General features: G+C 35.6%; 3 protein-coding genes across 5 annotated transcripts; all 3 read left to right on the forward strand.

Annotated features, from left to right (window-relative positions):
- Positions 1-132: 132 nt before the first annotated feature.
- Positions 133-20913, forward strand: LOC131941932 (uncharacterized). 3 transcript variants are annotated; one of them, XM_059301556.1, is made up of 13 exons: positions 133-179; positions 11400-11614; positions 11762-11910; positions 12435-12530; positions 12763-12835; positions 13501-13589; positions 13786-13923; positions 14124-14245; positions 14430-14624; positions 14965-15163; positions 15559-15631; positions 15858-15938; positions 16559-20913. In XM_059301556.1, the coding sequence occupies exons 2-13, from the start codon at positions 11479-11481 to the stop codon at positions 18466-18468; spliced, it is 3261 nt and encodes a 1086-aa protein (XP_059157539.1). In that variant the 5' UTR covers positions 133-179; positions 11400-11478; the 3' UTR covers positions 18469-20913. The 3 variants fall into 3 exon arrangements, with proteins under 3 accessions (XP_059157539.1, XP_059157540.1, XP_059157538.1); XM_059301557.1 differs by lacking the exon at positions 133-179 and adding an exon at positions 288-325; XM_059301555.1 differs by lacking the exon at positions 133-179 and adding an exon at positions 339-486.
- LOC131941956 (uncharacterized) lies at positions 1868-3347 on the forward strand. The gene is made up of 3 exons (XM_059301591.1): positions 1868-2997; positions 3079-3216; positions 3314-3347. The coding sequence occupies exons 1-3, from the start codon at positions 1868-1870 to the stop codon at positions 3345-3347; spliced, it is 1302 nt and encodes a 433-aa protein (XP_059157574.1).
- LOC131941934 (uncharacterized) lies at positions 3276-4473 on the forward strand. Its single transcript, XM_059301562.1, has 2 exons — positions 3276-3406; positions 3493-4473. Exons 1-2 carry the CDS (start codon positions 3359-3361, stop codon positions 4411-4413), a joined length of 969 nt encoding a protein of 322 aa, XP_059157545.1. The 5' UTR covers positions 3276-3358; the 3' UTR covers positions 4414-4473.
- Positions 20914-21325: the final 412 nt, after the last annotated feature.

Here is a 21325-nt window from a genome sequence, read left to right on the forward strand (position 1 = left end):
TGTTTACACTTTATACGTTGCTTACATGTAAATTATAAAATTACTTTGTGATTTTAAATCTCTGTTTTAGCATATGGATAGCCAATTTGGCAAATCATCCGCTGCCTAAAGTTATTCAAAACTACTTCCTGTACATGCGCAGCGTAATATACCTATTTTCGTTTACTTTATTAACACTGGTATTGAAAATATTAGTTCTCTCTTCTAGATCTAGACTCTAGTCGTAGATTAGTAGATTATCATAGATATATTTCTCGAGTTCTAGTTAGAACTAGGATCTAGTTTAGTATATTTGATTTAGGAACTAAATTAAGATCTACTAGTGGTACAAATATTTCCGATTATTCTGCTTTTGTTATGTACGGCCTAAGTAAAAAAAAAGTATTCGAGTTGTTGTTAAATTGTTATGAACCATGAGCTCATTCTACTCATTCTTGAGTTCACGAGTTCAGCAGTATGCTCTCTGGCTCCTCATGTTTATGACAAGTAAATAAATAGGACTAATTTGTAACTATCTATTAGTCTTATTTAGATTTAGAGAGCTTATACATTTTAACTAAAGAAAGTAAAGATTAGGCCTTTAAATTTTTTTTTTTATCAAACTCAGTTTTGCACAGAAAGTCAAATGTTTTTGTTTTGTTTAATTGGGGGGGGGGTGGGGGGGGGGGGGTTTAAAGTATATATTGTATATATTCTGTTGACTTGCTTCAGGGGTCCCCCCCCCCTTTTTTTCCCCTGAAAAAGTGCCTGAAATTAACTCTGTTGGCTAGGGACTACGATATCCGTCAAATTTCGGCCCGGAAACTGCGCGACCGCCGCCATACTAAACTTGATTCTGGTTTCCGTCCGCCAAAACATAGCTCACTATATAAAGCCAGATTCTCATTTCAAAATCCTTTAATTCATTCCATTTGTCATAAATACTGATGAAGGAATAATTAAGTTTTCTATTGAGCAAGCTTTTTCTCGTCGCCATCGACGTATCTTTGAGTAATCTACAGTTCTTGGACAGGTATGTAGAAATATTTAATTTATTAAATAACTAAGCTTGATAGTCATTTTTTTTTTAAAGATACACCTAGATTTATCATTTAAGTTTATTCTGAAGTCTTGTTTTTTAAATTTGAACCATCCCTTGAATTAGATAATGCCTCACGAAGTGCCGATGGTGTTAAAATTTCAGCCGACACTCGGCAATGTCGGTAGTTACCTATTATCGATAATGGCCGACTCGGCTGTGAATAAGAGATACTTTTTATGTATCTGTTGAAATCTTAACCAATCTTAACCTATTTAAAGCATCTGCATCTGATATTTATATTTTAAGATTATTTAATCATTATATTTTATTAAAAAGACATTATTTTATTTCTTACTACTGTGTTATTTTAGAAAATGTACTAAGTCTAAGCAATAGTAATAGCTGGACTAGCACTGAAATAGAAATCGTTTTCTTAATTAAAACAATAGAAAATAATCTTGGTTTGTAGAAGTTGAAAATATAATATGAATGAAAGCTTTTTATTTTCTTTCATCAGTAATGCAAATGGAGAGGCCTTCCAAAACCCTTCATGATTTGGAGCTTCTTGTTAATTCGCACAAGAACAACAAGTTTACTAATGGATTTGTGTACCACATTTTTGTGAATAACAAAAAAAATGTAAAGAAGACAGCAACATATCTTCTGGAATTAGGTGGTCATCCAGATTGTAAAGCTTCATCTTTACAACTTGTTTTAAGTCGTTTGAATGCCAGAGTTACTTCGCTGAAGATCCATATTACTAGGAACTGGGCAAATATTGAATGCTTGCTGAATACTGATTTCCACTTCCCTGTAAAGCAGCCACTTAGCACTGTACAGCCAAAGATGCCACCTCCCATTTCACCTTTAAAAACGAGGACAAGTAAGGAATGTTTTTCTTGTGACCAAAAGCAGCAGTGCAACAGAGAATTGTTTAAGGAGAACCTGAAGTTAAGACTGTCCTATAGTGCTGAAAAGAAAGAGAAGTTCCAGATAAAAAAAACGTATCAAGTAAATCGGGTTAAGCAGCAGCTGGAAAGAAAAGGACTGCGAATTGGCAAATTTCAGTCCAAAGTAAAGACACTGCAGGACAAAATTGCTTCGTTGTCCAACTCTCTAAAAAGGGCACATCTTAAGTGCAGCATACTTTCAAAACAAAAGAAAAAGTGCCACAGCCAGCTAAATGCTCTACAGTTGAAAGTAACTGAGCTGGAAAAGAAGTTAATTTCTAACGATGCTGCCTTGCTACATGACATACCACATGTTGAAAATTATGATGCTCAAACTATTGTCACCAAAGTCAATAAAAAGCAATTCAATTCTTCAATCAGAATGGTAATTTACCGCTGCCTTGAACTAAATGTGCCTGTTGAGGCGATATCAAAGGTAATTGCGTTCTGCACTGATCTCTGCAATGCACAAGTTGACCTGCCATCAGTGTCTACAATTGCACAGATGTGTCGTGAAATGGCAGTTTTGGCTGAGCTTCAAGTTTCTGAGGCCATTGTTGATTCGGATGTTGTAACCATAGCGTTTGATGCAACAACTATATCCGGTAAACACATAAATGAAGTTCATTTTGGAACGCCTGAAAATGTTTTCACCGCAAACATTACGGAACTGGCAGGAGGCAGAGCTGAGGACTATGCTGGTCATGTACTTAACACAATTGAGGACTTGGCAACAACGTACTCTTCCTTTTGTGAAGTTGATAAGGAGGAAACAAAACTTCAAATGTGTGGAAAGGTTTCATCCACGTTGACAGATAGGGCCTCAGCCAACCACGCTGCAGTACTACTGCTGAATGAAAAACTTCAGACAAACTTACTTGAACTGAATTGTCACTTACACCCTCTTGATGGCATAGCCAATGAAGTAAGGAAGACTTTTCAAAAATTTAATTCCCTTATTCCCAGTGACACATTTGGTTCAGACTGTCGAGCTGCTAACTTGCTGTATGGAATATCTAAGCTGAGGTAAGTTTTTTTCCATCGCTGTTGTTTGATTTTTATTTTGCATTGGTATGACTTTTCAATAGCTCTTGTCTTTCCTATTAGGTACAAAGCAAAGGGAGATCCTACAGGATTCAAGGCTTTTCTCAGGCAGCATTCCTTGGCATGTGGTATTTTCCCTAGATATGTTGGTAATAGGTTGCACGTGATGTTCTGCCTGGCTGGTATTGTATACAGACACAGGCATCTTCTGGTGCTATATTTAGAAAAATATTGCAGCAACATATCATTAAGAGCTGCACTACTAAAGGACTTAAAAAATGACATTATTATTTCCCAGTTGCAGGCACTTGGACTTTGGGGGAAATACCTAACCGGGGCTTGGATGTCAGTCTTCTATGCCAAAGAATCAAAACGGAATCATTTTGACATGGTAATAATTTTGAGTTTTTAAAAATAAATACTGGTGACTTCTTGTAATGAGTTATACTTTGTTCAAATGTATATTTTTTCTTTCAGGTTGAATATCAAAAGGTGGCGATGAAATTCATTGCTAGAGTAATTGCTGAGCCAGAATACCTTTTGATTGGATGTGAGGATGCCTTTGGACGCCCCTTAATTGCGGATGAAACTTTGTCATCTCTGCTGATTGTAGATGACACCAACCTCGAAGCCTTTAGTACTGCCACTAAAGCCATGGCCACAGCCACCCAAACTGTCCTCAGCCGTCAGCTTTCCCGCTACCTGGAGGGTGATTTAGCTGCACCTACTGAGGCCATGTTAGCTGCAGCAGCCAGTGCCCCCGTACACAACATCTGGGCTGAGAGGGCCCTTGGTGTTGTTGATTCATTGTCGCGCAGGGCCCCAAATTCAGAGATAACTTTTTTAGATGCAAAAACTAAAGTAAAGCTGAACAAATCGTTGGACTGGCTGTCATCCAAGCCTGCAGCAGTTCAACAACAAATAATCCAATTTTGTATTAAGAGGGGTGCAGTTTGTAGAAAGTTAGGAAAGGATAGGAGGATAGAGAAAGAAAGGGAGCTGCAGCGACGGCTGATGGAAAAAAGCCAGAAAAGAGACATGGGAAACCGAAACAAAATTGCTAAAGCTATTAAACAGCTATTGATCGAGAAGGAGCTTTTCACTGTTATTAATGACCCTGTATTTGCCAATGTTAGTAGTTTTCAAAGAAAAAAATTGTCAATTTTTTTGTCAGATAGGGTAGAGGGGGCGAGGATTGAGCATAAGTGGAATGTGAATGGAGAGGATGTTATTTTTAGTGGTAGGTTTATTTTAAAGTTAAAGAAAAAATCAGCTGTAGATTCATTTAGAGTAGCTTATTGGAAAGAAAATGAAACAGAGGATGATGCTGAAGATGTGTGCGTCTCGTTTGACAGTATTTTAGCTGATGTTGTTTTAGGTGACTTGTTATTTTGCTAGTCTTGTAATTACTATGTAATTATATTATTTATATTAAATTTAATTTTTATCAACAGTGTTTACCTGTCTGGTATTTTATTTACACCAATTCCATTTAACTAGTATTTTATTTGTGTAATCTGGATTTTTTGTGTGATAAAAGAACCTTTGCGCTGGGGTGGGGGATTTAGATTAAATTGTATATTAAGCTCAAAGGTGTGAGGTTCCATACTATTACACCTAGCAGATGTTAGAATTTGGACATGATAATAATATAATATTTAGAACCACCATATACTTTAAAAAAAAAAAAAAAATTTTTTTTTAGAATTAGGGGGTGGTATCCCCTCTAGACACATATTTCATCACACCCTTTACATTTTAAAAAAATGTTAGGTTTAAGTACTTCAAAACACATTTATCTTGAAACTCTGAAAATTTGAATACAAAATTCCATGTAATAAAGATTTGGCATTGATTTATACACATTACACACAAAATTTGCCCGCAAAAATTACCGTTAAATCCTATAGTAACTTTTTATTCAGTAAAAAAATCATAACTTTTGAATGGAATGTCCTATTTTGAAAAAGTAAACTGTTTTGTCTTAATTGTATGTAGTTCTATGTGATGATATGTTTTTTTACTTAAATAAATCATTTTGAAATTTATCTCAAAGTCCCTACTGTTGGGGATGAGTAACTGTGTACCGAAGTTGTAGTTAAACAGCAAAAGAAAAAGGACCCAGGGCTGTGCTGGTTAAACTTCATTATTTTTCATAACGCTTATAAACACTAGTTATATTATCATTATTATGATTGGGTTATTGTTTTGCCATCTGTTAAAATCAAACTCTACATTAAAGTAACTTTGTAGTTTTGTGGTACAATAACTTACATTTTTGCATTTCCTGGTCAGTCTTACATAGCTTATTTCATAAAAATTTCATATCATATTATTGGCTACCATGATCTTTCTTACTTTATAATACCACACCCCTCCCCCACACCTTCATTGATTGACAAAGCAGGCTGAGATTATTATAGTGAACATTTCTACACAAGGCCTTTCTTCAGCTCACAACAGTGTGGTTAAAAACTAAACTAATAAAATAACAGTGAGGCAATTTTGGATATTTTAAAATGCAGCAATATCCGTATCCAAGTAAAGAGATGCATACCAGAGAAGGCTAGCAGTAGCAGAACAGTCATGGTGTTCAGTGGGGGAGGTGGGGGCAGAGTTTCTTCCAGGCATATCTTCGGGGGGACGAAGCCCCCCGAAAAATTTTTACCGCCCCCCCCCCCCCGAACGAAATGAAATTTATATTATTTATATAGAAAATATATACTTTTAACAGTGTCCCCCCCCCCCCCCCCCCGAAGAAAGTTTACCCCCCCCCCCCCCGAAGATTTCAAGTGCCCCCCTCGGAGAAAAAAGTCTGGAAGAAACACTGGGCGGGGTTAGATGAATGATATCGAGTGAGTGCAAAAGCTTTGTATGTGTTCAGCTGGGCTATAAAATACAGCAGTATCAGACAGCAGTCACAAAAGTTTATATATTATATTAGGCCTATTAAATTTATTAATATCGTTTAGTATTTTTTCAAGTGAATTTGGTGGGGTGGATCATTATAAATTACTCATAGGCTGATTGGATATGAACAGATAACCTACGTAGTGTAGCCTGAGGTTGAAGTCATAAAATGATAAAATATGCAAGCTTTTTTTTTTAAATTTTTTTCTTACTTTTGCTATTGGAGGGAATTTCCTCCAAAATCTATATATAATTCTGTGTGTCGACCAACCATGCGGGACACCACGCACGCACACCAACTCTCAAACCCACCTTTCCCCCACCCACCCCTCCCTCACTCTCCAGGCATGCACAACAGTGTGTACCCACCCACCTTACTTGGACAACTGTGTCTTTCAGGAAGTCTTCACCTGTCACTAAATAGCGGCATATGCTACGCCGTGGGTAGGCTTGTAGTAAATATTATGTGCCAACGTGTTGTGTGATATATAATATCCTGTTGACTCAAACTAACTTGTCTTTCTGGATGTGCTTCCATTGTCTTTGTTTACCCAAGAATACGTTCAAGGCATGAGTTGTTTCTTCTTCTTCATTCTAAATTCTAGTTGTGGAAGTGATTACCTCCAACACAATTAATTATTACAAGTCAACTTGTTATTTTCTATATAGGCACTTGACTCTGATTTCAGCCTACTTTTCTTTTTGGATTTGCTTCCATAGCCTGTGTTCAAACAAGATTAAACTACAAGGCAGCAGTTGTTTGTTATTGAAGTTATCTCTCCTAGATGAGTAGCAGTCCCCAGCTATTGAACCTCATCTGCCGGTGGGGGGTTTGAACTCTAGACTTTTTAGGTTAGCAACCATGCGCTTACCTTACCATACCAAATCAGTTGTTAGATCAAGGGAAATAGTGTAAAATAATTATGGGCTTTGGGTTTACAAAAGTTGGGTCATTTGCAAAAACCTATTAATAGATTTCTTGACTAAAAATAAACATCACTTCTACCATTCACATTTTTGACAGGTTTTTACTCTGTTGAGAATATTTAATATTGATACCTATTTTAATTTTCTTTTAAATTTTAATCAAAGGGTGTACATATGAGACATATGTTATTTATAGAATTAATTAAAAGGCACAACTGTAAGTAGTGTAAGCTCCCATCTCTTGGCCCTAAATAGGAAAGCTGTATGATTTGCCTAAACAGTAAGCTTCTCTTTAATTCTCCTTTTATAGATCACTTAATATGGAAACACAAGACTAATGGGGCAAACCTATTTTTACAACCACACACATATGTATACACACACATAGATAGATATTGATATATGTACATACATATATAATTTAAAGTAGTGTGTCATTACATCCTTTACGTCATTGGAAAAGCAACTTTGTCTTCATCAAGATTCTAAGCTGGAGAATGTGGTCATGCATGGAAAGGGTGACAGGTTCTCCTTGGGTGTGTATGCCTGGGGTAACATGATCGCTGGCAGTGCACAATACACCACGGAGAAGTGGGGGGGGGGGTCTGGGCGGACATACTGTAGACCATTGTGCCAATTTGGTTACCATAGCATAGCACATGTATAAGCTATTATATATATATATATATATACATATACATACACACACCTTTGCATAAATACATACATGTAAAATCAGCAAGGCCTGAAATTGGCAGTATGAAATAAATGACTAGTTTTACATTGCCTATTCAGGCCATTTTATTGAATGCACAGCAAGGAAACTGGCAGTACAGTATTCTAATCAGATGAAAAAAAATAATATTCATAATTCTTATCCTCCGGTGTGTGATATATTAAGGTACTTGTGTTCTCTATGTATGATAATGAAATAAGATGCTGTAAAATGCAATGCTGTAATTTATTTAAGATTTTGTTACAAATCTTACACTAATGAATATAATCAGGATGGTTTTCAATTACCCAACACTGCTGTCCAGCTCAACAAGTAGGCCTAAATGAGCATTAGCATTTTTGGCTATAGCAATGTTTCTAAAGGCGTCATCATAAAATTCATAAATATATATACACTAGAAAAATGGCCCGTTGAGGAAGGGTACAACGGGCGCTAGGCTGATAGTGCTGTCTCTTTTCTCTAAACTAAAACCAACCCACCCCCCCCCCCACACCCCCCCCCCCCCAAAAAAAAAAACATGTCTACAGTCCCATTCAACGAAATATAATTATATACTTTTTCCAGTGTCCGCCCCCTCCCAGAAAATTCTACACCCGCCCCCGAAAATTTCAAGTACCCCCCACCCCTCTCCGGGGAGGAAAAAGTCTAAATTAAACCCCCCACACACACCACCCCCCACCCCCCTAAAAAAAAACATGTCTACCGTCCCATTCAACAAAATATAATTATATACTTTTTCCAGTGTCCGCCCCCTCCCCGAAAATTCTACACCCGCCCCCGAAAATTTCAAGTACCCCCACACCTCTCCGGGGAGGAAAAAGTCTAAATTAAAACCACCCCCCACCCCCCCCCCCCCCCACCCACCCCCAACTCTAAAAAAACATGTCTACCGTCCCATTCAACGAAATATAATTATATACTTTTTCCAGTGTCCGCCCCCTCCCCGAAAATTCTACACCCGCCCCCGAAAATTTCAAGTTCCCCCACCCCTCTCCGGGGAGGAAAACGTCTGAAAGAAACACTGGTGTCGCGCTTAGCCACTACCCGAAGAATTGCATTAAAGAAATTGCAAGAAAACCACTTTTTAGATTAGACACATTAATTAGGCGGTAATTTATTATAGAGTATCGATGAAGAAATTTCTTTTGAGTTGGGGAGGGGGGGGGGCTCAGACGTTCTTACGCGGGGGTGGGGCTTCGCCCCTACCCGAAGAATTGTATGCAAGAAACTCTTCACGCAAACCATTTAGATTAGACAAAATTTCCTTTTTAATTCAATGTTTACTCGAGAATCAATGACGTCATATTACTGTGTGCACACTGTGTGCTTGAGATTATTTTCTACTCTATGCTAAATGTGACCGCGTCATACTTCGTTTTTCGAATTACTGTGCATGTTTTTATTTTGCTTGTGTTTTCTCTAGAGCGTTCTTGTCAGATAGAATTTTTGCTTATGTTTTCTCTAGAGCGTTCTTGTCAGACAGAGCGTTCTTGTCAGATAGACAGACAGCGAAACTATTAGTATTAATTTTTTTTTAAAAGACAGTTGTCAACATAACTCATGTTTTGAACAATGACCTAAACTTAAGTATTAACTAAACCAACGTCTTGCCACCCACCTAATAATTATAGTTAGAAGACGATCTGGGTATAGTCTGGTCGCCAACAGCTAGTTGAGGCGTTTTAATTTGTGGTTGTAGAACTTGAAGCTTATGTTTAAATATTTCATTCATCAATTATTGTTGTTAAGCTTGATGAAAACATTTATGTCATCCTTTATTTTACATCAAGAAAGAAAGTATCCCTACCTACTCTCTTCTGTTGTTATAATGTTATTCACAAATCAAATTTTTCTTAATACCATAATTGATTATAATATTCCTTTAGCGCTGTAATTTTTATCTACAATCTCAGTCCTTGATATGATCAGTTAAGTGGTAAACAGTATGTACACAATTTAGTTAAATTTACTTCAATAATTAGTTGAAAACCTGGAGTAAAACAAAGATTCCATTTACTACCGGTATTCAATATAATATTAAAGGATTACTTAGCAGACTCCCTAGTATAAAAATACAAATCCAGAACAATTAACAAATAGACCAATCAAAATAACTTTCTGGAAGTGGTATTACCAGTGTTGAAGGCAAGGGATGTCTCATGTTAAATTACTGCTATTTGTGATAGTGTATTTGCGTCTTCTTTGCTTGGTGTTTGAAAATTGAAAATGTCATGTAACCACTGTTTTATAATCTTAAAATAAGTACTGAATTTATATAAAGATACAATACATATTGGGGAAAGTTTTAATTCTCCTGCACAGGCTTCACCCATCAGATAAAATCCTGCCTACTCCAATATGATCAACATTTTTAGAGCATTGATAAAAAAACATGACTGTGTGTTGCTTAAACCGTCTATAGTCAGTGAGGTTTCACATTTTGTATTTGAATTGGTAAATTATTTAATAATATTGAACTTTTCTTTAAGCATTTAGCCCTGGTGAGACCTTGTTAATGTAGGGAAGTCGAGTGAGGGATGAGATTAAATTAGTCTAGTTATACCAGGCCTAATACTTAAAGTGTAAAAAACAACACAACAAATGTTCAGTTTTAAACTCAGCATCAGCGAGGAATTAGTGATGACCGTTCTACTGCAATCTTTGGTAACAGTTTTAATTTAATTTGATAAACAATTTGACTCCAGTGCTCCATATTACTATGCAATGCAGGCTTCTAAAATAAATTGCACTGTATTAGCTAAAACGCTTGATAGGAGAGCCTCCTATATTAACTTCCATGTCAACACGTGCACACACAAACATCCTATTGTCATTCAGCTAAGTAACATTTACGGTAACAAAATATAAATGCGTATCTTAAAGCTTATGATTGTTTGCATTAGAGTATACATTTTTAAATTGGAAAACAGATAATATATACTTTATATACACACAACACAATTTTTTAATTTAGCAGAAATGATCTGTTAATTAAAAGAGTTATCAGGTATGGATTAAGAAGTTCCAGAACAGTTCTAGTTAAAATAGAGCTTGAAAAATCTGAATCCTCGACATGCCCAAAATTTTATATTTGTTTTAATATGGCGAAGGAGAAATGTTTAGTATTTGTTTTATTTGTCACTGGTTTTGCTTACTTACAAGATTTAATATTTACCTTTTATAAATGATGCTGTACTTATTTTAACCTTAACCAATAAAATCTAATTCTGAGCTAGATAGATAGTGTTTTGAAAAAGCACATACCCAGTTGTGTGTATGGTATCTTAGTTAAAAGCTCTAAAGGGAAATGGTTTAGTTATGAAATGAAGTGTTACTTCCCTTGAAGACAAAATATTAGATGATAAATTTTACTAGTTCGATATCCATTGGTTCTAAATTAATTCCAGGCCTCTTTATTCGGTAAAATCTAATCTATATAGACTATTCAAATACAATAAACTACATTCAACACAAGAAAACAGAGGTTGTCAAGTGAATTATATGCCTCATTATTTGTTTAAGCTTAAGCTATTTGTATTTCACTTCATGATGGAAAGGGGTGGAAGGATTGTGACAATTAAGTATTTTAATGTTTAAAGAGTTCTATACCCTACATGATACACATGAGAGGGCCTAATAATTAACAAGTAATGTATGCTTGAGTAGATATGCATTTATAGTCTGCTATTACTTATGGACACCAGTAGGACCTTTTCCATAATTTTTTTCCCAGGGGTTGTGGCTCAACTCAAAATGCAGTGTATTTTTAAGCTTGTTTTCTGTCTCTTCAATTTTTATATTTTTATTTTAGATGCAAGAAATGGACCAGTTAATTAGTGACACCAGCCCATTACAGTTTTACAGCAGTTGGTGACTCTGATGAAGGCATCATGGATGTTCTGGAGCTAAATGGTCAGCAAGAACAAGCTTTTGGAAAGCATGAAAGTAGCACTGCCAAAAGGAAGACATTGACCAAGCCCAATGGCCCACAGTTTACAATTCCTAGGCTAAAGAAAATTAAGCGAGGTTGGTACGCTGTTATTTTCTTGGGATGCAAATGCTTAATTTGAAAGCTATGCTCACTTGTTGAATAAACTTTTTAAAGTGTTACGCTATCTTCCAAAGTTTCTTATATAAAATTCTAGTTTATTAACTCGTGAACCTTGTTTTCAGATCTCCTGACTGATTTAACCCTTGATTCCCATGAATGTCAGCAGGAAATTTTATCTCAAATTAGAAAAAGTTTCCATTTTCCTTTTTCTAATACTTCTCACAAGTTCACCAGAGTGCAGTCAGTCTACAATCCTGATTTGGTTTCCAAGGTGAGCTTGTTTAAAAAAATTAGTGGATCTTTTTGTTCTTTTATCAGATGTTTTTATATTAGCCAGCGCAATGTTTCTGGCTATCTAACCTGTTTCCAATTTTTATTTTTTATTCACAATGAATGTTCCATTTTAAGAAATTTAATAGCAATTTTTTAATAACCCATCTAACTTCCAACTTTTTTTTTTATAATTTTTTTCCCTTTGAAAAAAATGTGAAGAAAAAACTCAAAAAATTTTTTTTCAAGTTTTTAACATAATTACTCAAAGTTTTTCTCCTGAAAAAAAATGTGGTGTAGATACTCTGATTGTTGTCAGAAACTTGACAACATTCAATTTCCAACAAATTTCCTTTTTTGTTTAAAAAGGTGGTCAGTTAACCTCTGTTCAACCAGACAGATCCCATTAAGATTGTGAAACAATTATTTTATTTGAATGCTTGTTGAATATTTGAATTTTTAGTTGTGTGCCTATTCCTAACATGTCTTAAATGTCTAATTAAAATGTTTTATCTTCACTCTTAGTATTTAGAAAGACGAAAAGAACTGAAAAGTAGTGGCTACTCCGATGCATTGTTGGCAGACAGTTTTGCTTTTATACCAGTGGACAACCCTTCTACTGTGAGTTTTAAACTTCAAATTTAATCACTCTAAGACTTGATTTAGAAAACATTTTGCGATTTACTTTACTTATATGTAGGATAAAGTCTAATTCCCTTCAGTTATCTTGTTCTGTAGTCATTGTATGAAAAGGGTTTTTGTGGTCAGTTTAAATATGATAAAGGAGTATAGTCTATATAAAATCTCAGTATTATTTGTGCAGCACATTGAGTGAACACAAATATAATTTCAGGTTGAGAAGATGTGTCGTACTGGTGTCAAGTGTGGTAACCAACAGTTCTCAGGTCTAGGAGTATCACATTTAGGTAGGTCTATCTGTGTCACATTTAGGTAGGTCTATCTGTATCACATTTAGGTAGGTCTATCTGTATCACATTTAGGTAGGTCTATCCATGTCACATTTAGGTAGGTCTATCTGTATCACATTTAGGTAGGTATATCTGTATCACATTTAGGTAGGTCTATCTGTATCACATTTAGGTAGGTATATCTGTATCACATTTAGGTAGGTCTATCTGTATCACATTTAGGTAGGTCTATCTGTATCACATTTAGATAGGTTTATCTTTATTAGAATAACAAATTTTTAGTAATTTCTTCCTTAATTAGAGTTTCAAAGAGTATTATTGACAGCTCCCTGAAATGAATACAGCCAATGATGTTTAGACTTGTTTAATATTTGATTAGTCCAATGTGCTTGCATATCTTAATAGTTGTGAGTTAGAATGGTATATAGGTGTATAGTTCTGTTTACTTTCTGGATATCATTTCCATGCCATGTTTACAATAAGTTTAGGTCTTGCCATCGAATCAACCAGCAGCTATCTCCAATCCTTCTGTTGTTAAATTGTATTGATGTTGCAATTAGACTATTGAAAATTACAAAAAAAAATTAGCATAATTTTTATAAATTAGCATTACACCACAAAACTATATTTCACCGTATAAATTTATGAACATTTTTTTTTAGCTGTGCATGTCTGTAAACACGCTGATATTGTGACACCCATGAGACCTAAATATGGGGAGAAAATTCTTCTTCTTGTCAAAATTTACAAGGTAAGACACAGCAGTTTTTGTTGTGATGGCAACTATTATAATGTGTTGTATTCAAATAATATACTATTGCATTGCTAAGCTGAGATTTAATAATAAATAATGTGGTATTTAAATCTCAGTTTGTTATCACATTACTAAACTCTAATTTTATATGATTTGTTGTAGACAAATGTATAGATACATTTGTTTGTTTCAGGGTAAAGTCAAATCAGTGATGTGCAAAAATGTGGGGGCCCAACTAGAGCCAACACCTAACTATGACTGTCATATTGCCAAGCCCACTGTTGACCAGCCTGCTAGCCTCCCCCCACACATGCTCCTGTACTCCACACAGGTCAGTCTCATAGGGTCATTCTGGTGGAGTTTTACTTTACATTGATAAACACATTCACTGGTGTTGTGTGGAGTATTCTATAGTAAATCTCACAGATCAATTTAAACTAATTTTATGTTTATTATATTTTTATAAATAAATATTGTGTATGATGTACACATACTTTCTATACTCTGAATATATTGGCATTCTGTTGACAGCTGTACTTGTATGAGTACGGAGAGTTTGAAATTGAAGAGTTCCCTAGACAGATTCTACCCTATGCTGTTGTGTACTATACATTCACAGAACCACAGATTGTCCTTCCTAAAGCTGTAGTCAGGTAAACAAACCAAACTCTTGAAAACCCTTAACTTTGCTGTTGTAATATATTGTTGTCTCCCTTTTATGTACTGGACCTGGATATTTTTTCTTTTGGTGTTGCAAAAACAATTTTTAGTCAGAAATGTTTTGCTTTGCATAGACTTCTGCGTATAGCCCTTAGAATTTTCTGCATGTGTTTTTAGTATACCAGTGCAGGCTCAAACAGTGTCGTCAACCACAGCAATAACAGCCCCAACCCAGCCTGCAACTCCCAGTCAAGATCTAGGACCAAGCAACGAGGTGTGGCGGGGTAGGCTGCATGTGCGTCTGGCCTCGGGTGGACAGATTTACATTGATGTGTCCATGCTCTCATACTTTGTGCCACTCACGGTCAGCTTGTAAGTTGGATAGAACACTTGTAGAATTATATTCTTTTGAAGTGTTGAAACTTAACTGTATAGTTGTTAACATTTTATTATATTTAGATGAACACGTTTGTTCCGTGTACAGACTAAATAAACTTGTTTCTCTTTAAGTTCAAAGAAACTTGATAACACCGCATGCTAACATTATTAGTATTGAAACTTAACTGTACAGTTGTTAAAATTTTATTATATTTAGATGACGACATTGCCTCAAAAAACCAAATAAAACTGTTTCTCTTTTAGTTGAAAGAAACTTGATAACACCCCATGCTAACAACTTGTACTCCCTATCTTATGATGAATTGTGTTTCAGGATCTCCCCTATCATGATCAACTGCTTGTACCCTGAGCACAACGCCCAGTTCACATTTTTCTCTGGCCTCTCCAACATTGCCAACAAGATGGAGGTTGAATGGAGGGCCCACTACTTTAAATCTTTCACCATGCGACCCAGGACCAACAATGAGGAGCATTTTAAAGCCTTGATAAAACACATCAGTGCAAAGAGAGAGGTTGGTTTTTTTTTGCTATAATCTCTATACATGACTGTACCATAGATCTGCTTGTGTAATGGCAGAAAATAGATTCAGTTGCTCACACCTCTTTTAGGTGCATTTTTAAAAGCACTGGTCTAAGGAAACATTAGCTTTATTGATTGAAAATTTGGAAGATAATTTTTAAAATTTGAAGTAATGGAAAATTACATTACCCTTCAACTCTATTAACTGAGAAAGTAAGCTACTAGAAGTTTTTTAATGCAGCATATACTCTTGTTGTATTATCGTGCATCTGGGAAGCTTCTAATCATTACCAAACCTGTTATTTGGATCAAGTTTATAATCAGATGTCTAGAAATGTGCATGAGATTCAAATCAAAACACTATTTTATATATGTTTATATTTTCAGATGCCAACTGTCAAGCTGTCCAATGATGTTTTCTTGTTTCTTATGCCAAACTGCCTGCTAGCCTCTCAATTGGGTAAGCTTCTCTTTCAGATAATGGTTAAATTTCTAGCTAAAAATTGTTAGTTTTGTTTTCTTATCTTTGTATGTCTAACATTTGGTAACATTTGGTCTGCAGTGTTTATATAATGGTTTAACTGTTTAGAATAGTGTGAGATTTTAAAATGTCTATCAGATTTAGTTAGACGTCAACTCTAATTTACATTGTAACCAAGCTCATTTATAAAAAAACATTTGATCAGGTTTAGTTAGAAGAGAAGATAACTCTCCAGTTTTACATTGTGTGCTCATGTCTAACTACTCAACAACACAAGCTCAGAAAAGTAAGTTGATTAATCACAATGTTTAATATTTTATTTTTAAATATATCAATGTTTTTAAATATATCTATGTACATTAAAAAATGAAAACAAAAAGCTATATGAAGGAAAACTTTCATAGTTTATTGTTTGAGTCTAGTTGAATGATTTATAAATAGCCCACCATAACTTTCAGTCAACAGATAAGTAAATGATTAAAAAATTCAACATTGTTGCTGGAACCCCTATCTTATTCCATACCACTATATTATTTACATTATAACTGAAATCAAATTCATTTTCTGAGGTATTTTAATTAATTACTTTTAAAAATTTAACCCCTATTGATAAAACAATAAGAAAAACGTAAATACACTTTTTTTTTAATTTTGTGCTATCGTCATTCTGGTTATTGGTATGATTTCTTTTTTATTTGACCAATTATATTGCCAGTAATGCTAAACAAAAAAATATTAACTCAAATACCAGTAGAAAATTAATTGCTAGTGTTATGAGAAAACAGAATAAATAAATCATTATTTTCCACTTTCACAATCATCTTGCAATTAAAAAAATGTTCAGTACACACTTTGTATGTTTATTTTAAAAACTAGTTCAAATTTCTTCTGTTTTCTTTCATGCAGAGAAGCTAGTAGAAAAAAAATGTCTTTTCAAAAACTACGGCGGCGCAACCAACTGGGAGAGCCTGTTTGACGATTCTGACTTTTCAGATGAAGAGGATCAAGTGGTGAGCCTGGCAAAAAACATCGGCTCAATATTCCGTGATCAGAGAACTATCCAGAACAAGTTTTCTGCCATGTCGTTGGCGGAGGCTGACATGAACTTCTCCCATTGTTCCTGTAGGAAGCTATCCACATCCAAATCCCATCAACAGCGTCGCCGTGACGACGATGTCAACAGAATATGGAATGCTGTGCACACGGCTACCATGACCAGCAAAAAAGCCAGTGTGTCACATTTTCCCCCCAGCTCAGATCACAAGCCAAAACAGAAAGTGTCCAAACACATCCGGGCCATGCCTTCGTTCAGCCCCCATGGCTCTTCGGATTCTGACTCGGATCACGGCAAAGGCAAATCTGGCAGGTTTTCCATTTTGGACAGCACGAAAACTGTTGAGGAAGAACTGAGCGAGGAAGAGTTAACGAAAGAGCAGATGGATGACATCATCTTCTTAAGGAAACCTGCCCTCACTTCAGTCGCCTCGTTGAAGTCTTCAGCTCCGTCTCACAGACACAAACCAGGCAGATCATCAGCGCCGTTACTGAAGAGCTCTCATTCTCTCCCTGAGCTCAGGAAATCTCACCAGGAACCTCTGCTGAATTCCAAACCTAAAATAATTCCTACAGAGCCATTGGAACCTCCCTTAAAATCTATTCTGAAATCAAAAACTAAACCCAAAATAATTCCCATGGAACCTAAGATAATTCCTGTTGAACCTAAAATTATTCCAGTGGAACCTACAGAGGAACCCAAAACAGTCCCTGTTGAACCTAAATCACGTCACAAGGAATCGAAGCAAATTTCAGTGGAGCCTAAAATAATTCATAAAGAACCTAAAATTCCAGTGGAACCTAAAATACTTCCCAAGGAACCTAAAATTATTTCCAAGGAACCTAAAATTCTTCACAAGGAACCTAAAATACTTCACAAGGAACCTAAAATTCTTTCCAAGGAACCTAAAATACTTCCCAAGGAACCTAAAATACTTTCCAAGGAACCTTTCACTTCATTAAAACCAAACTCTAGTCCTGAGGAGCCTGATGTCATTCCCCTCCCCCCTCAAGTACAACCTAAAATAATACCTACAGAACCTGTCCCTGCTACAGTCAAACCCCTTCATTCTATCCTTAAAAAAAGCAAACCCTTACCAGTGGTCCCAGTTATATGTGAACCTGCAGGGGTCCCAAAGACATGTGAATCTGCAGGGGTCGCAGTGACATGTGAACCTGCAGGGATCCACCCAGTGATGCCTGAACCTGTTCCGCCTCCACCACTCACCGAAGACTTTGGTGACGTGGATATGAGAATCTCCAGCAATCTCCCAGTCACCCTGCATCCGGTGTTTCTATCAGCTAAACACCCATCAACGCTGCAGCCCTTGTCTCCTGAGCCACCGAAACAGCTCTCTCCGAATTTCTCCTACGGCTCCTGGCTCGCTCCCCCTGACGCACAGACTTGTGTTTCTTCAGTGTTACAGACACCATCGCCTTCTACCCCCATGTCACCTCCAAGTGAATCCCCTCCCTCCCCACCAATAGATTCCCCTTCATCCCCACCATCCACACCTGGACTGGACCTAGAATCCCCAGCCTCCCCTCCGCAGACAGTGTACGACCAGTTCAGGTCATCCCCCATAGCCATTCCAACATCACGTATTCACCACAATGAATCGCCAGAGGTCAGGTTCATGTACACAGCCCATCTAAGTCGGAACATTTCTAGAGAAGGTATTGATAACGCTGATGAGATGAAAGATTTCCTCAACTCTGGTTTTGATTCTGACTTGGATAGTTCTTACGAGGATGAAAGATAGCGGACAATTCAACAAAATGTGTGGGGGAAAAAATGTCAGTGACCAATGTAAAGTGAGATGTGATTCTGTTGGGAGTGAATGAATGTGCTGAGGTTGGGGTAGTTTTATATTCTTTCAGGCTGAAAGATTCTAATCATAGGTTCCTTGCTCTGGCCTATCCATGACTAAAAAAGATTGTATGATTCCTATAAAAATTTTAGCAGGGCAATAGGTATCACAGTATATTAAAGTTTTGCTACTGTCAGGTTATGTTTGCGACAAGGTTTTGGATGAGGGTAGAGACACTAGCTAACCTTGCTTTGATACAACCTGCAATAGTTTCTATCAAAGCAATGTTGTTTCATGTTGTTATGAATTGGGCATTTATTCACTTATAGGAGTCAGATACATGCAGTGGTTATTACTTTAAGGATACGGTACCTACAGTTAACCCTGTACAAATATGGAGGTCTGACACTTGAAATAAATGAGGGTTGTGATGCTCTGGCCAGCTGAGAACTTAACACCCCTTTAGAGCTACAAAGTTCTAATTGCCTTAATAATGCATTGTTTGAAACCTTGTAGTTCTTGGGGGATGAACAGGCTTGATTAACTCAAAATGAAAAAAAATGCCTCTAATCTCTACCTCATTTTTTTGTCATAAAGCAAATATATTTGATTTTACATGATAGGTGTGGGCTCCTATATTATATTTGACTCTACATGATAAGGGTGGGCTCCAATATTTGACTCTACATGATAGGTGTGGGCTCCAATATTTGACTCTACATGATAGTTGTGAGCTCCTAATTAAATTTTGATAGCACTGAGGTTTTTAATTGGATGGATTTACATTTCTTTGCTGTTTTGTTTTACTAGTTCTTTGTATGAAATTATTAGAATTTTAATAAATTTGACAAGCTGTTTTGTAAAGGCTAGTGATAAGGGATGGAGCTATATAGGTCCCAGGTATACAAATTTAAATATATTTGACTTGATACTCTCTATAAATGACTCTAAGAACTGTGGTGTGGAGGGTATTGAAGTGCTTTGTTTTGTTTTCATGCCAGTTAAGTTAGTAGTGAGAACTACTTGTGTTATTAGTGCTCTCTTCTAGCTTGGCAGTTTGTTATGTTATCTTCAAAATATTATGTCCATTTTATCTTTTGGGTAGGAATGAAATGAAAAAGACATTCAAATTCTTGAATTTAAAAATGTGCTAATCAAACAATTCAAATAAGATACATTTTAAAATACAATTAGAAGTTGCATTTATTTATATGTTTTTTAGACCTATGGCAATCACATCTGTGTACATCTCTTGAATGGAGCAGTGAATGAATTTTGTATAATACACATCTGGTAAAGATTTTAGCTTTTTATTATTGTCTTTCATTTGTGTAATCAAATTTTAGTCTGTGATTGCCATAAATATAAAAAAAAGAAATATCAAAATGTATGTTTTGTGAAGAAAGAGAAAAAAAATATTGCTTAACATCAAATTCATTGATGTTGGGCATGCTAAGTGATACATAATAATATAGTAATAATACACAAGTAAAATTGTTATAACCTCAGAGTTTTTTAAATTAAAAGAAATATGAACACATTCAGATATGTGCTGTACAACAAGTAAACAGAGCCCATTGGGGAAACTTGATCACATTAACTGACAATACTGACATTGTGTGTTAGTTTCTTCTTAACTGTAGTGGATTATCTCATCCCCTTAAGCTTTAATCATAGGATTTAAAGTTTATCATTAATTAATGATCAAGAGCATAATATTGTAATGAAGATAATGTGATGGCTACCTTTCAGTGAATGGGAGCATATTTGTCTACATTTTTATTCTATATCAGCCATGGCCAGGTTTGTTATGATACATGTAATGATGCCCAGCCTCTAGTGTAACACTAGATGTGGAGTGGCATCTATATTTATCTCTGTGAGAATGGACTACCAAGCCAGTTTGAGTATGAAATAAAGGGTGGTTTTAGCCAAAACTATATGACTTCTACTGAAGTTTGTCATTTTAAATTACTACATTTTACCAGAAGTCTACACACAAACCATGCATGTTTTGTCACTTAAGTTTCATCTGTAGTTCAAAGTACTAGACTTGTAATTCTTTGGCATTACTTACTTATTCAGGATTAGCTCAGTTATTTAGCTGGTTTACACTTATTTCAGTGGGAGTTGTGAAGATATGCAAAGAAATTAATGAATTAAATAACGTAGAGGGGTGAAAGTCATGATTGAACCACAGTAAAACCACAGCCTCCATCTAGACCCTGACAGTGACATCCAACTAGATCCATGAGTCTGACAGACCCTGACATACAACTAGATCCATAAGTCTGACATCCATACAAATGAGTCTGATATATTGTTATTGAAACATGTATCAGTAAATAATGTGTTGCTTTATCCTAGAGAAAATGTGAAACTTGGTTTCTTGTTAATAAAATTCCGCTATTCTTGTGTACTTAGTTTTTTTTTCTACCCTTATAAATTGCTTTAATGCTTCTTAGCAACTTGAAAACCTTCAGACCATATGTATGTCTTTTTATTTGTAAAATCATCATTCTATTCTAAAATGTATCTTCTATTTATCTGTAGGCCTATATAATATATAATGATGAAAAAAAAATACTTTTCAAATAAATTTTTCAAAATTCTTTGATAAAGAATGCAAAATGTAGATCTAGTAAGCTGTAACAATTACTATCCTGTGTCAGTCACTACCTTAACATTTGTTTAAAGTTTGACACATTTCAATCATAAATTGCATACTGACTGGTTAGTTTACTGTGATGGAAATGATTCAATAGTTCCACATAAAACACTTTGTAATTCATTTATTTAAAATAAAACT

Source organism: Physella acuta, unplaced genomic scaffold (assembly GCF_028476545.2).
Source record: "Physella acuta isolate Inbredline_101_S28 unplaced genomic scaffold, ASM2847654v3 ptg000378l, whole genome shotgun sequence".
NCBI lineage: Eukaryota > Metazoa > Mollusca > Gastropoda > Physidae > Physella > Physella acuta.

What these genes read in the sequence shown, in the direction of transcription:
- LOC131941956 (XM_059301591.1), top strand. Translation starts at nt 1,868, where the DNA reads ATGCCACCTCCCATTTCACCTTTAAAAACGAGGACAAGTAAGGAATGT. An exon ending in TATGGAATATCTAAGCTGAG is followed by an intron (nt 2,998 to 3,078) that starts GTAAGTTTTTTT and finishes CTTTCCTATTAG; the next exon opens with GTACAAAGCAAAGGGAGATC. An exon ending in GGTATTGTATACAGACACAG is followed by an intron (nt 3,217 to 3,313) that starts GCATCTTCTGGT and finishes ATTATTTCCCAG; the next exon opens with TTGCAGGCACTTGGACTTTG.
- LOC131941934 (XM_059301562.1), top strand. Translation starts at nt 3,359, where the DNA reads ATGTCAGTCTTCTATGCCAAAGAATCAAAACGGAATCATTTTGACATG. An exon ending in AACGGAATCATTTTGACATG is followed by an intron (nt 3,407 to 3,492) that starts GTAATAATTTTG and finishes TTTTTCTTTCAG; the next exon opens with GTTGAATATCAAAAGGTGGC.
- LOC131941932 (XM_059301556.1), top strand. Translation starts at nt 11,479, where the DNA reads ATGGATGTTCTGGAGCTAAATGGTCAGCAAGAACAAGCTTTTGGAAAG. An exon ending in CAGTGGACAACCCTTCTACT is followed by an intron (nt 12,531 to 12,762) that starts GTGAGTTTTAAA and finishes ATATAATTTCAG; the next exon opens with GTTGAGAAGATGTGTCGTAC. An exon ending in GTGCCACTCACGGTCAGCTT is followed by an intron (nt 14,625 to 14,964) that starts GTAAGTTGGATA and finishes ATTGTGTTTCAG; the next exon opens with GATCTCCCCTATCATGATCA.